This window comes from Atractosteus spatula, chromosome 12 (genome assembly GCF_055471065.1).
Source record: "Atractosteus spatula isolate fAtrSpa1 chromosome 12, fAtrSpa1.hap1, whole genome shotgun sequence".
In the NCBI taxonomy this organism is placed as follows: Eukaryota; Metazoa; Chordata; class Actinopteri; order Semionotiformes; family Lepisosteidae; genus Atractosteus; species Atractosteus spatula.
In genome coordinates, this window is record NC_142717.1 from 27,461,834 (window position 1) to 27,474,800 (window position 12,967).

The 12,967-nt window shown below is 40.8% G+C and overlaps 1 protein-coding gene across 3 annotated transcripts; it reads left to right on the top strand.

The window, feature by feature from the left end:
* Positions 1–402: 402 nt before the first annotated feature.
* On the top strand, positions 403–9,950 carry LOC148822842 (E3 ubiquitin-protein ligase TRIM21-like). Of its 3 annotated transcripts, none has more exons than XM_088928758.1 (12): positions 403–478; positions 3,532–3,591; positions 3,819–3,937; positions 4,940–5,002; positions 5,424–5,519; positions 5,736–5,843; positions 6,287–6,457; positions 6,787–6,924; positions 7,198–7,249; positions 7,985–8,011; positions 8,136–8,162; positions 8,733–9,950. In XM_088928758.1, the coding sequence occupies exons 2-12, from the start codon at positions 3,561–3,563 to the stop codon at positions 9,290–9,292; spliced, it is 1,392 nt and encodes a 463-aa protein (XP_088784884.1). In that variant the 5' UTR covers positions 403–478; positions 3,532–3,560; the 3' UTR covers positions 9,293–9,950. The 3 variants fall into 3 exon arrangements, with proteins under 3 accessions (XP_088784884.1, XP_088784886.1, XP_088784885.1); XM_088928760.1 differs by having other exon boundaries at positions 6,290–6,457; XM_088928759.1 differs by lacking the exon at positions 403–478 and adding an exon at positions 917–1,094.
* Positions 9,951–12,967: the final 3,017 nt, after the last annotated feature.

Sequence of the window (12,967 nt, forward strand, 5' to 3'; positions counted from 1 at the left end):
TGGAGTTCAGCCTGTATAAGTATTCTAAATTCAGTGAGAAGTAAAAAAGTAGTTAACATCATTTAATGGACTTAAGAATAAACTTTTAAAGATAAATATAGAAACTACAGTGTGTCATTCTCTCCATAACTGTGGCAGGAGAAAGCCTTTTTCTAAAAAGACTCAGAAAAGAGTCTGTGCTGCTTGTGTTGACATACTGTAACTAGCTGTCAACACAAGAGCTACAGTAAAGTAGATGGGCTGACCAGCCTCCTCTTGTTTGTAACCTTTCTTTTCCTGTACATTCAATTGCCAGTTGAAGACAGATAGTATTTGCCTTCACACTTCTGTCTACACCCTCTCTTGCCATAATCACCATCTGTACCATCAGATAAGGGCAAGGGGAACTTGTTTTTCAGACATTTAGTTTTACTTTCTTTTTAAAAGCAGAACCATTTTACACAAGTGGCAACAGCTAGCACTGCTGCAGGGAAGTACTGTAAGTAAAATATTTTACTTTTTATCCACTGCTGAACTGCCTTTCAACAAATAAAAACGTTTCTCTGTCATTTGAAAGCTACAAGTATTACAATCTAATAATATGTCATTTATATGTTAAAACTATTAATTTAATGTTGAGAACAGAGAGAATCATGGATGTACAGTATGTAAAACATGGAGGTGATTGTTATTGGATTTCATTTATTCTTTACTCGTTTCATTTTAGTTTTTGTACAGTGGGCAAAAACTGTACAAAAATGTCAAATGTACATGTGAATGTCAGATAAACTTGTAGAACATACCAATCTTGAGATGATGTGAACCAGATCAGATCCTAAATTATAGGTACTTTGTAAATTACATAGGGAAATTAAACAATAAAGACAATAGTATTAAACTGCTAATAGCTGTTTGTGTTGTTTATTTTTCTGCATAGTTCATTAAATCGTTGGAAGTATTGACAGTAAATTGCAAAGAAAGAGTTAATGTTATTCTCAGAAGAGGAAGTGCTCAATGTATCCAATACAGAGAGAAGCCAGTCAAGCCTCATCTGTTACCAGGTTGACAGGCTGTGAGCAGGTTTGTTAGCAATATGACTGAGCAGTTCACCACAGGTCTGTACTCAGTGCTTTTACCACTTTGTTTTTTCAAGTGAATGAAAAAGCCGAATTGGTCAATGTATTGGTCAAGAATTATGGGAAGGGGTATCAAAACATCAAGGGTGTAAAAAGTTTCCAGGAGCATCACCAGGTCTATCATTGGGAACCAGCCAGACTCTTTCTAGAGGAGGATGTCCTTCCAAACTGAGCAACTGCGCTAGAAGGACCTTGCTCAGAGAAGTGACCAAAAACCTATCGTCCAGCCTGACAGAACCAAGGCTGTGATGGAAACGCCTGTCCAGAGGACAATAATATACTGTACTGCATAGTGCCAACTTACCTGTAATTTCTGACCCTTGTATAGGAGCTCAGTTTGTATAACTATTCTAAATCCATTGAGAGGTAAACAAATAGTTAACATTATTTAATACATTTAAAGGGACACTTGAAGACAGACACAATTAGACTTCATATTTCTTTACATTTCTGTGCACATTTCCCTCACTATAATCACCATCCTAATTGTCAGGTAGGGCAATAGGAACTGGAATATTTTGTTCACCTAGCATTTAGTTCTACTTTTCAAAGTAGCCATTCTACACAAGTAGCACAGCTGCAACACTGCAGAGAAGTAAGTAAAATATTTTAGTTTTCAGAAACTGATGAAGTGTACTGTAAAATATTACAACATGCTAAGGAATAAAAATGTATCTCTGATGCTGCTTTTTGAATACTACAAATATTACAATCTAACAATCTGTTATTTGTATGTTTAGTCTGTGGTTAGAAATATCTTTGGATGTAAAAGCTTTTAAATAATTGTTATTACATCCCCTTTGTTCTCTATTCATTTAATTTTAGTTTTTGTTCAGTGGGCAAAAACTGATTTTGGCAAAGTCAAAGTTGTATTTTCTTCTTGTTGGTCAGGATATCTTAGTAATGTGCTAACAAAATACTACATATTAAATATGAAAAATAATTTTAATTATCTAAAAATGATTTCTGTGCTCTTCATTCTCAGAATTTGATCACAAATTAAGTATGGTCGCAACAATTCAGAAAAATCACACATCATTACCTTTAATCATACTTAAAACTGCAATAGACTAAAGAACATGCAAGTTGCTTTTGTTTGTTAATTGTCTATATTTTTTAGTACATTGTAGTACATACCAATCTTTAAATGATATGAAAGAGAGCCTATCATAATGTACAGGCACATTGTAAATTACACAGGGAGTTTAAATTATAAAATTAATTTCAATGTAGTCTGGTTGTAACACAACAGTACTTGAAATTGTTTGGGGGGTAATATTTTCTGAAGGCATGCACATTAAACTCATGTTCCATTTGGTGTTCTTTAAATAGAAACACATAATCACAATTCAAAAGCAAGTATAATTTCAATATTTTTATAAACTACACTGCACTTTGAATTTCAACCTAAGATTTGCAATTATTCATCGTTATGATTTAGAACATTGCTTATATTTTAAATTGTGTCCTAATGTAGTTATTGCAAAAATGTTTCTGAAATAGATCATTTTATCTGATTCTTTACCCTTCTATGGTTAATTTGGAATAACCATGTACATTAAATTGCAGATTTTAACAGTGACACCATGGCCACATTTAAAGAGGAAATAAATGTACTGTACCAGCAAACAGCACTGACTCATGACTTATTATCAATATAGATAAAACATGTTCAAGTGGGTAGCTGCATCAGCATGCACAGGCTGCAAAGGAACAAGTAATAGGTTTATTCCATGCTGAAAAGAGAAGAAAGAAAGCACAATGTTTCGACTGTGGAGTCTTCTTCAGAGTGAGCCTAAACACTCACTCTGGAGAAGGCTCCACAGCCGAAACGTTGTGTTTTCTTTCTTCTCTTTTCAGCATGGAATAAACCTATTACTTGTTCCATCAATAAAACACGCTGTGTATTTAGCTGAATCTACTTGAGCTACATTGCATTTGAGCAAGATTATTTTTTATAATGAACCGTAACACCATTCATCTAGTGCTTTGTAACAGGTAGTTGCAGAATTCAACCAATCATTAGGTAGATCATGTGGTTCTCCAGCCAATGAGTCTGTGACACAAGTGAAATACCTTCCTCATTCCCAGATAATCTTCAGTCTCTAGATTCTCTATAGATGTCTGAGATGCCTGTTCACACCCTTCTCTCAGAAATGTCTTATAGTCATCCATGTGTACTGTAAGTGAACAAATCACAACTATTGATACTTGACCCAGTTTATGTCAGACGATACTTGGGAAAACATTCAGTAACAAGCTTACACAATATCCTCAGTCCAGGGATATACTCAAATGTCTATTTAGGTGGATCAGACTGCAATAATTAGCTCATAAGTGTGGACAAAGGACAGTAAATGGAGGCTGAATCAGCCCTAATAATCTCCCTCCAATTGTGTTATTCTCTCAATTCCAGTTTTGGCTCTGGAATGACACAAATAGAAGATGTCAAGACTGAAAATCATCAGAAGCAATGGTGAGCTAAACTAATTTACAACATTTTTTTCATGAGATGAAAACATTTTTGAAAATATTTTCAAATGTATAAGTTGCTTTGAGGTGTTCAGCCTCATACATTTAATAACAAATCAATACAACTGGTTGCAGTTTGTAACATTGTAACAGAAGGGGTGGGAAGTAAGTGGTAAGATTCAGTTTAAACTGGCTTCATGACAGCCTGACTTCTTCTGCCTGTTGTTCCAGCTCAAAGAGGCTCTACAGAGAGTCGTAGTTGTGGCAGCAGTGGTGATAACCATGCCAAAGAAGACACCAAAGCACGCAATTGGATGTCATATGAGTTTGAAAAGCCAAACCTGGCTGAGGTAAGTTGATACAGATCCTGACTGAGTGACTGACAGATGAAAAGGGTGTGGACAGGAGAGGCTTAGCACAGACAACTGCTGCTCTGCAAAGCATGAACAATAAAACCAATCTCATGAAAGAATCAGTACTCATATACTGTATGGTGACCTCTCAAAATAAGAGTGAACGGGATAGAGCCCTTTGTCTCTCAGATGTGGGACAGAAAGATTTCATGTAAAATGTGAGATTTGCCTTGTTAAAACAAGGAAGTGACAGGTATCGTCAATAAAACTACAAGCACTTAACCTGAGATAGGAGGCCCAGATATGGGAGTTATTTCTCAGCTGACGTCAACTTGGCTCACCTTGGCAATACTGGCACAGCGCTGCTCTGTATCCTGGTAGCTGCTGTCCACAGCTGACTCACTTAATCTCCTCGCTGGGCCATTTGGAACATCCTGCAGTCTAGGCAGAGGTTTGGTTGAAAGACACTCGAAAGAAGAAACAGAAGGAAGTTCCTCGTATTTTAGATTCCTGTGTGTTGAAATGAAATCAATTAAATCCCAGAGAATGCTGTGAAACCTGAATATTGGGATTGCTGTGAGGATGATTGGTGATGTTTTTGCTCAATTATCACAAAGTAAATTTCTAACATTTGTTAAGAAGAAGTTTGAATAATATAGCCATGAAAATAAAGGTGGAATAATAAGAACAAAAGAAAGGTTACAAATGAGAGGAGGTCATTGGGCCATTCACTTGGTTACAGCTTCAGTCTTTCATCAAAGCTAATCTGATCTTAATGCTGTGATTTAGTGGAAGACAGGGAAAATTATGTTTTGAAATGGCTTAAATAAAACCTATACTCAGATAGAGATTTTAAGATTTTAAGCTGATAGTCCTAGGAAGGGAGATGTTTTTGTGTAGAATCAACTTAAGTGGTCCAGTTAGCCCCCTGAGGCCTTATCATCGATATTCACTGATAGCAAACCTGTGTTGAACTGTGAACTGGCGGTTTCTCCACAGGTCACAGTCCGCAAGGTGATGGATGTCTTCAAGGGCACAAAGGCAGTGGTGGAAAAATTAAAGGTGAATAAACAAAGAAACTGAGGGTGAATCTGGGAGAGGGAGGGGAGTCGATGGGCTGGACTGTACAGTAATTGGTACTTTTTGTCATCAATACATGAATCATTTCATTGATAATACTGTATAATACCTACACACAACAAAGAAAAATCCTTCAGGATTCTGAGACTTAAAGCCTTACTGTACTCAATATGAAATAAGATCCACAGGAAGCATTTGGGTTTCCCAAAGCAGTCATTTGCAGGATACTTGTGGGATACTTGCAGGATTGTTTTATTTTGAACAGGTAACAAAAGGCTTGGTTAGCAGTGAGAAAGAAATTGTGCGACACAGTTAATTGGTGACCAGCAACCAGGATAATAAATGAGGTCTGTCCTTATCCTCACTAAGAGGCTCTCCATATCACCTATGCTTCCTCCACCAGGGATGCTGTAAGTACACCAAGAAAGACATCCAGAGCCTGGAGGAGAGTAAACGAGTCATCCAAGAGTTGGCTGCTGAGCTGTACAGGGTCTCCCAGGTATGAGGAGGGGGGAGGTGTGGGCAGCAGGGAGGGGAGATTTGTAGCACAAAAGCAGGTGGGAGTGGGGTTCACTGGGTAAGGTAGAAACATACTGCTGAGTGAGAAAAGAATAATCGAAAAAGAAAAGAAGGAATGGAAGTTTTCAGCAAAATATTCATAAGATAAAAATAAGTTTTATATTTCTACCTTCCTCCTATGCTGTGACTGCATCAGAACAGCGAGGTTTTGTCAAGAGCCTGCAAGAACGATGACATCGGCAACACAAAGGAATGCAAAAAGTTCATCCTGGAGTGGGCTGAGGAACTGAAACCCACATTACAGGTACACAGGGGCGAGAAACAGAGGAACACAGCACAGACACACAGGGCTGAGAGACAGTCACACACACAGCACAGGCACACAGAGCTGAGAGACACGATCCCACACACAGCACCGAGACAAGACTGAGAGACACAGTCACACACAGCACAGACACACAGGGCTGTGAGACACAGTCACACACAGCACAGGCACACAGGACTGAGAGACAAGGTCGCACACAACACAGAGACACAGGGCTGAGAGACACAGTCGCACAGCATGTTTTTGTTGGCTGGTCTCTTCTTTTCCCTGTGGATTCAGGATCAGGTGGAAGGGTAAAACACATTAAATCTGAGGGGGTGTTTTTTAATTGTTATGTTTAATCAATCGGTTTGCCTGCCTGAGGGTACTGCATGACTATAAATAATAAAATAATAAATTATAAAATTAACTTCTGTGTTCAGAAGAAAATTGTAGGTGTGCCTCCAGGCGAAAGGTCATCAGAGGTCCGTGGTGCTGAGGAACAGAGCCAGTCAGAGCCCACTGAGCCCCAGAGTCTAGCCCAGGAGCTGAAGATGAAGAACAGCCAGCACATCCTGTCTGAGTGGGCCAAGAGCTTGAGGTCACTTCCTGAGGTCAGAGAGGTTCTCAAAAATCCACAATTCTGGACTATCACTCAACTTACTCAGCTTAGTAACTCAGCTCTTACCAGCTCAATATCACTGCTGTCAAACAGGACATACTGTACTACTGTACAGTACAGGACACAAATATGTCCTGAGCCCACTGTAGTGATGAAGCAGCTCAATATCTGATGTACAGAACATGTTCTAGAGAGTCGTCCCTCTATATTTGTTTTTCTGTATTCTATGACTTATAGCAATGTTCCTCTTCTCTTTCACACTCATTTTCTTTCATCTTGTTTTACTACATTTTCTCACACACACACAATGTCTTTCTGCAGGGCTCTGTGTCCGCAGGACAGGATGTGACCCAGGTACTGGAAGAGCTGGGCAGCCAGTGGAAGAGAGGTCTTCTGCTCAACATCCTCCCCATCCTGGAGTTCATCATGTGGAGTGTGATCAGAGACAGACCTGAGGAGGTGAGTGAGGCTCCTCTGAGCTCCTTCAACACCACATAGATAAAACCCATTAGGAGCAAACCACAGTACAGATCTTCAATATTAAACAAAACAAAATAAAAAAAATGTCAAGATATACATACCAGTCACCCAGATTCTTCCACTGAATTGTGCAGTTACTGTGAATTTGAAGTGGATGGGACTTTGGCTGAAGTGTCAGAGCCCTGCCTTATGTACACCTCCGCTCCTGTCACCTCCTCCCGTGTCTGAGAGAAATGGTTTTGTTTCCCCCAGGGCACCATTCCCCAGCTGTGGCTGTCCACCAAGCAGAGGTTCAGGTGTGCAGGTGAGTGCAGAGTCCCTGCCCTTGACACAGTGTACTGAGAGACCTGCCTGAAACTGTCCAGCTGTGAATCACTGCTGGGTCAGAGGTCTAACCAGAGAGACAGGATTGACGCTGACCAAAGTCTTAGCCCGAGGCCTCCAGCTTCATCTGACGTTTGGCTAGTACCAAAAATCACCACAACCACATTTCACCTTCTTTTTTGTAACAGAGTTTATTTTGTAATGGCCAGATCACCTTGGTATTTTATGTATGTTCATCCAACTGATTGTCTCAGCCCTCTAGTGCGTAGAGACAATATGCCCATCTCAAAATCCAAATTCTGCAATTTGAATCTTCGTAAGCCTGGACTCTCAGAAGCTGACTGGAGCCCAGTAAGCACTGTTGTCAGCCCTCAGGACTACTAGAAGAAGCCATGGTTCCCACGAGTATACCTGGGAGTTTTATCCCTTTTTCCTGTTAATAGGTTTTCATTTAGATTTTCTCTCTGTAAGACATAAGATAGCTTAAGCAAACCAAACACGCTAAGCCAAGCATACTGAATTTTGGGAAAAATCATTGCAGAAAGAGGAGTATCAGTTGAACACAATCCCAGCATTTATCAGTTTGGATTTCTTTGGAGGCCTACTTGAAGTCAGATAATTCAGGAATGCGACAGGCGGAGCTGTTCTGTTATTGGGCATTACCATCATTATGTGGGTATTATTTACAGTGTCAAATCTTTTTTTGTACTCACAGATGCGGTGCAACACATCCCTGACTCAGGTAAGTTTCCTAACTCAATATGGAACGTACAATAGTAGATAGTATACCTGTCTACAGACCTTTGAATCAAAGTTCTCGGGTTAAGAATTACCTTAAACTAAATTAATGTCTTTTTTATTTTCAGTGTGGAAATGGATTAATAACATGTCAGGTATGTAACCATCTTTAAGAAACTCGCTCACAAGTTTTTGAAGTAAACTCGCACCAAAGCTGTTTCTCCATATCATAACTGACTACCAATGCTCTGGTACTGATCTTAACTAAGAGAATTTAACAAGTATTCAATCTTAAGCTCAGGAAATGAAAACACAAAACCTCAGACAGCAGTAAACACTTGTAAACTGAGGCCCATGTTAATTTCTGAGGATTTCCTATTGTTTTCCTCTTTTTCAAGTTTTAATTGGAAGATGACTTTCCCAACACTTTTCTTTTAAATTAATATTAGCAGAGGTCATGATGTCATTATCTGTAGATGAGGACAACTCCTTCTAGTTGTTTCAGCCTCTCCTCACTGACAGTTCATGCAGGTCTTTTCACAAAGTAATCCAGGCTTTCAAACAGAAGACAGCTTCCTGTATGATACTCCTCAATGTGAACCAGCTTGTATTCAAATGCCATAGAAGCAGGCCTGTAACGTTATCCACAGAGATAGAGATGAACCCAGAGATGTAGGAAGCACTTCAAGACAATCATTCTCCATCTCCTTTTCACTTCTATCCAGATGATGTACAGCTGGATCCCAAAACAGCCAACCCAGGCCTCAAGCTGTCCAAAGATGGAAAACGTGTGCAAATGGGTGTTATAATTGAAAGTACCAGCTCAAACTACCCTGTTTTAACTTCTCAAAAATATGATGGGTGGTGGTGTGTCATGGGGAAGGAGGGCTTCACCTCAGGGAGACACTACTGGGAGGTTCAGCTGGCAGGGAAGCAGGACTGGAGGGTAGGAGTGATCAGAGAGTCTGCCCCACGCAATGGGTTCGTCGACCTGAACACAAGGACAGGTTACTGGACCCTGCGGCTGCAGAATAATCATTTCAGAGCACTCACTGTGCCAGCCACCATCCTCTCAATGAAACTGGTTCCCTCCAGGCTTGGAGTCTACCTGGACATTGAGGAAGGGCAGCTCTCCTTTTACAATGTGGAAAGAAGAAGTCACATCTACACTTTCAATGCGACCTTCACTGAGAAAGTCTATCCAGTGTTTGGTACAACAGAAACAGGGATAGACCTAGAAATAGTTGACCCAGGAGGAGAAAAAAGAATGAGATCTAAAAACTAAATGTCTTAAAGTTCTGATTGTGTTGGATTATGTTTGTTTTCTTATTTTACTACAGTATGAACAGAGATAACATTTTAAGCCAGCGCATGTTCTCCCCCATCCTGTAATCACAAAGGATTCCACACAGTACCAGAACCCCTGTCTTGTGAACCAACATTTGTTTGTAACTGTCTGTATCTACAGTAACCACCTCCTGTGTTCAGCATTTCAGACTCTGTTGACTGGCTGTTTTGGAATCAGCACTAGATGGCGCTCAAGCACTATACACATCGTCAGTGAACACAAACTGTCGGGCAGTATCTCTTGTGTGCAGTGTTACTGCAGGGCTGAAGGGCTTTCATCTGATACCAGCTGCCTTTAAAACAAAATGAGCTGTGAAGTCAATCAAGTCAAAATTACAAAATCATTTTTTTTTACCCAACACTAAATCTGGTTTTCTAAAATGTGTCAAACAGGCTATATTTAATTTTCAGTTCAGAAATTGAGCCAATCAAAAGAAATTAGCAACAATATGTAATGGAGGGATCTGTTATTCACAACTAAGAGAGAAGAGTGTCTTCATTGCAAGAAGTTAAATGGAAGCATTCTTTACAAAAACAGCTACATTTTCTTACCAATTGTTTTATTTCTTTCTGAATAAAACTCTTTCAAATCTGCAGACTTGATTCTTTCTCAGTTACATGCGTAATGTATTTTCTGATTTAATTATTTAGGCCTTTCTCCTCTTTCAGTAATGAGCCAGAGTAAGAGAGGGCAGGTTTGTCCGCATGTGTCTAATTCCAGATTGTTACAATGGAAGGTGGATGGTGATTGGTCAGGACCCAAGTGCAAGGGACCGGAGAGTGGCAGATCAGCCCTCAGGGTGTTGCTATCTTGGCTTCGGAGTGGATTCAAGCTGCCGAGCTCCCGGCAAGAGGAGACCAAACAGCCTCCCTAGTCTGGGTCCAGGCAGATGGACTAACAGACTGTTGCGGAGGGAAATTCCAAGGGAAAAAATAAGAAATCCTGGTCAGCGGAGTAAGGAATGCCCCACAGGTTCTGCAAAGAAAAAGAGTGGGTGAATCGCGATGGTAGAGGGAGAGATTAATGCTCTAAATAAAAAAGGAGCCACCAAAAATCACAGGTGTGCTTCGACCTGAGGGCCTCACTGAGAGGAGGTGGCAAGAAGGGAAACCCCTACTCGGTGGTCTAGTTGGAGGGCCCAGGAGCCTGTGGTTGAAGATGGATGCCCTTAGCGGGGTCTCTTCCCAGACCAAGCCAGATGTGCGCTGTCAGCTTGGTCTCCCAGGCTCCTCACTCTGACGGAAGCGCCCTCATGCAATCGGCATTAGATATCCAGGTGCCCTTTGGATCAAACCAGGAGAGACATCTGCCAGGAGCAGGTGAAACCCGTCCTTTAGTCCCCTCTCATCTTCTGGAGCCCCAGATCAGCACAGGTGTTGGGGATGTTCTCAGTCTGCCCAAGAACGCAGGAATCCTCAGGGTCTTGCTCATTAGGCTTCAGAGCACATTCCTAATGCCTGGCTCCTGGGAAGGAAAAAGGAAGACACTGTGGTGCTGGAAGGTGGCTAGGAAGAGAAAGAATACAAAAAGCAAAGAGGCCTGAGAAAAGAGGGTGAGAAAAAGGAAAGAGCCCTGAAGGACTGGAGAAAGGCTGCCCAGAAGGGAAGCAAGAACTGTGGCAGGGATGAGGGCAGTGGAATAGATGGCCTCTACAGGACAGGAACGGGGCTGCTAGCCTCAGGGAAGACGAGTCCACGGAGAGAGCCTGGGGTCCTGGACGACACAGGCTGTCCCCCTGCAGTGAGTCGGATGATTGACGGGGAAGAGGAGGCCAGCAGGACAGAGTCCAGGGATCCAGGGGTGAAGGCCAGGAGTCACCGGGCAGACTGGAGTGCGAAGCGCCGAGATGACCAAGAACTGGAGCTGCAGTGCAGGCTGACTGATCTGATCTGATGATATATATGAATGTATTTTGTTTGCTCAATTGTTTCACTTCCTTTTAAGTGTGATGCGCATTACTGCTCCTTTGCAGCTTCTTGGAAACTGTGATCACACACTGATGCAGGGGCTAACATTGCTGTCTCACAGCTCTGGGGCCCTGGGTTCAGTTCTGGAGCTGGGGTGCTATCTGTGTGGAGTTTGTATGTTTGCCCCATTTTTGCATAAGTTGCAAAAAAAAAATTTTCTGTGAGGAAAACATATACTGTTGTGTTTTTACTGCACAGCCATCAAATCTGGAATTGTCAATTCAAAACTTTTCTTGAATAACTGCAACTTGCAAATTGACTTCCTCTCTGAATTGTGTGGCACTTCTCGTTTTGTACCGGCTTTGAAGCAGTGCAGACCTTCTTATTTACAATAAAAAGTAATATTAAAATAAAGATGTAAATGCAACCAATTGAAGTTATAAGCAAATTGAAATATTTGTGAATTAGAATGGAAATGCCAAGATTTTGAAGACATGCAAAACATTCTACACTAGAGAGTGTTTGCATTATTTAAAATACAATTCTGGGCTTGTGGTAGTCAAACTATATTTGTCCATTTGGTTTTCTGCAGTATAGGTACATGAATTTCTAGAAGTGCTAGGCGTTTTCTGCTTAATTTTTATGAATTAAATATAAAGTAGGTTTAAATAAATGTTTTAAATTGATAAAATAGATTTAAATAGATGAGACCTTGAAAATGAGGGGCAACTCGCGGTCATAAATGGTCCCACATTGCTGCTCAAAGTAGAAGTCCTAACCCTGGTATCCACTAAATATGAGTAAATTCAAAGTCAGGCTTTTACATTTGCTTTGCATTATGGAGCTGCTGGTGTAGAATGTTTGTGAGCCTCTCCTGACTGGTTAAGGGCTTCTGAAGGAGAATGAAAATTGCTATAACAAGGAAAGGTCTGCCTGTCCCACTGTCCAGCTATTTACAATCAATCCACCGATCAGTGTCTTCCCCTTGCAAGTACCTAGTGGTCTTTTCTAGGGAACCTGCTATCATATCATCTTATGGAGGAGAGCTGCACTCCTGCCCTCTAAAAAGATGTCTCTTAACGAGCCAAGTGGTGGTGACTGACTGTCTTTAGCAATCACTCTGCTGACCTGGAGTACTGTACACGATGAGGTGAGCAGCTTCTGTGTGTCTGAATGTACAGTAGGTGGGGTTTTGTCTATGAGTCTATGTCAGTCACACCTAAGGTGTTACAGTAAAACGTAAAGCAGAAAGTATACAGTATGTCCAGGAATCTCAAAGAAAATATCACCTGCGATGTGGTGAACGAGTTGTCCATCCAGTAAATATCTGTCTCTATTTTTAGAGCTGTATTGTTGTTTCGGTGTGTTATACTGTACAGCACTTAATATTTTACAAAGGAAAGAAGAGGTTTCCTATGATTCACAGCATATTTGCAGAAGTCTGTCTAGACCAGGGTTAGATGAAGATCTGTCCAGGTCACTTGCAGCCCTTGTAGTCCCAGGTGTTTGCAGTGCTGCTCCAACCAGTTCTGCTGTTATTGAATTGATAATCAACAATTAAGTCTAACAATTATGTTGCTGGCTGAGACAGCATTCTAGATTTAAATGGCCATGTGTTGAGTAGCAAAGCTCTTAAAAAATACAATGGCATTTTCCTTAACATCCCTCTCTAACATATCAGGGGCAGTCCTGAGAACTTTACCGA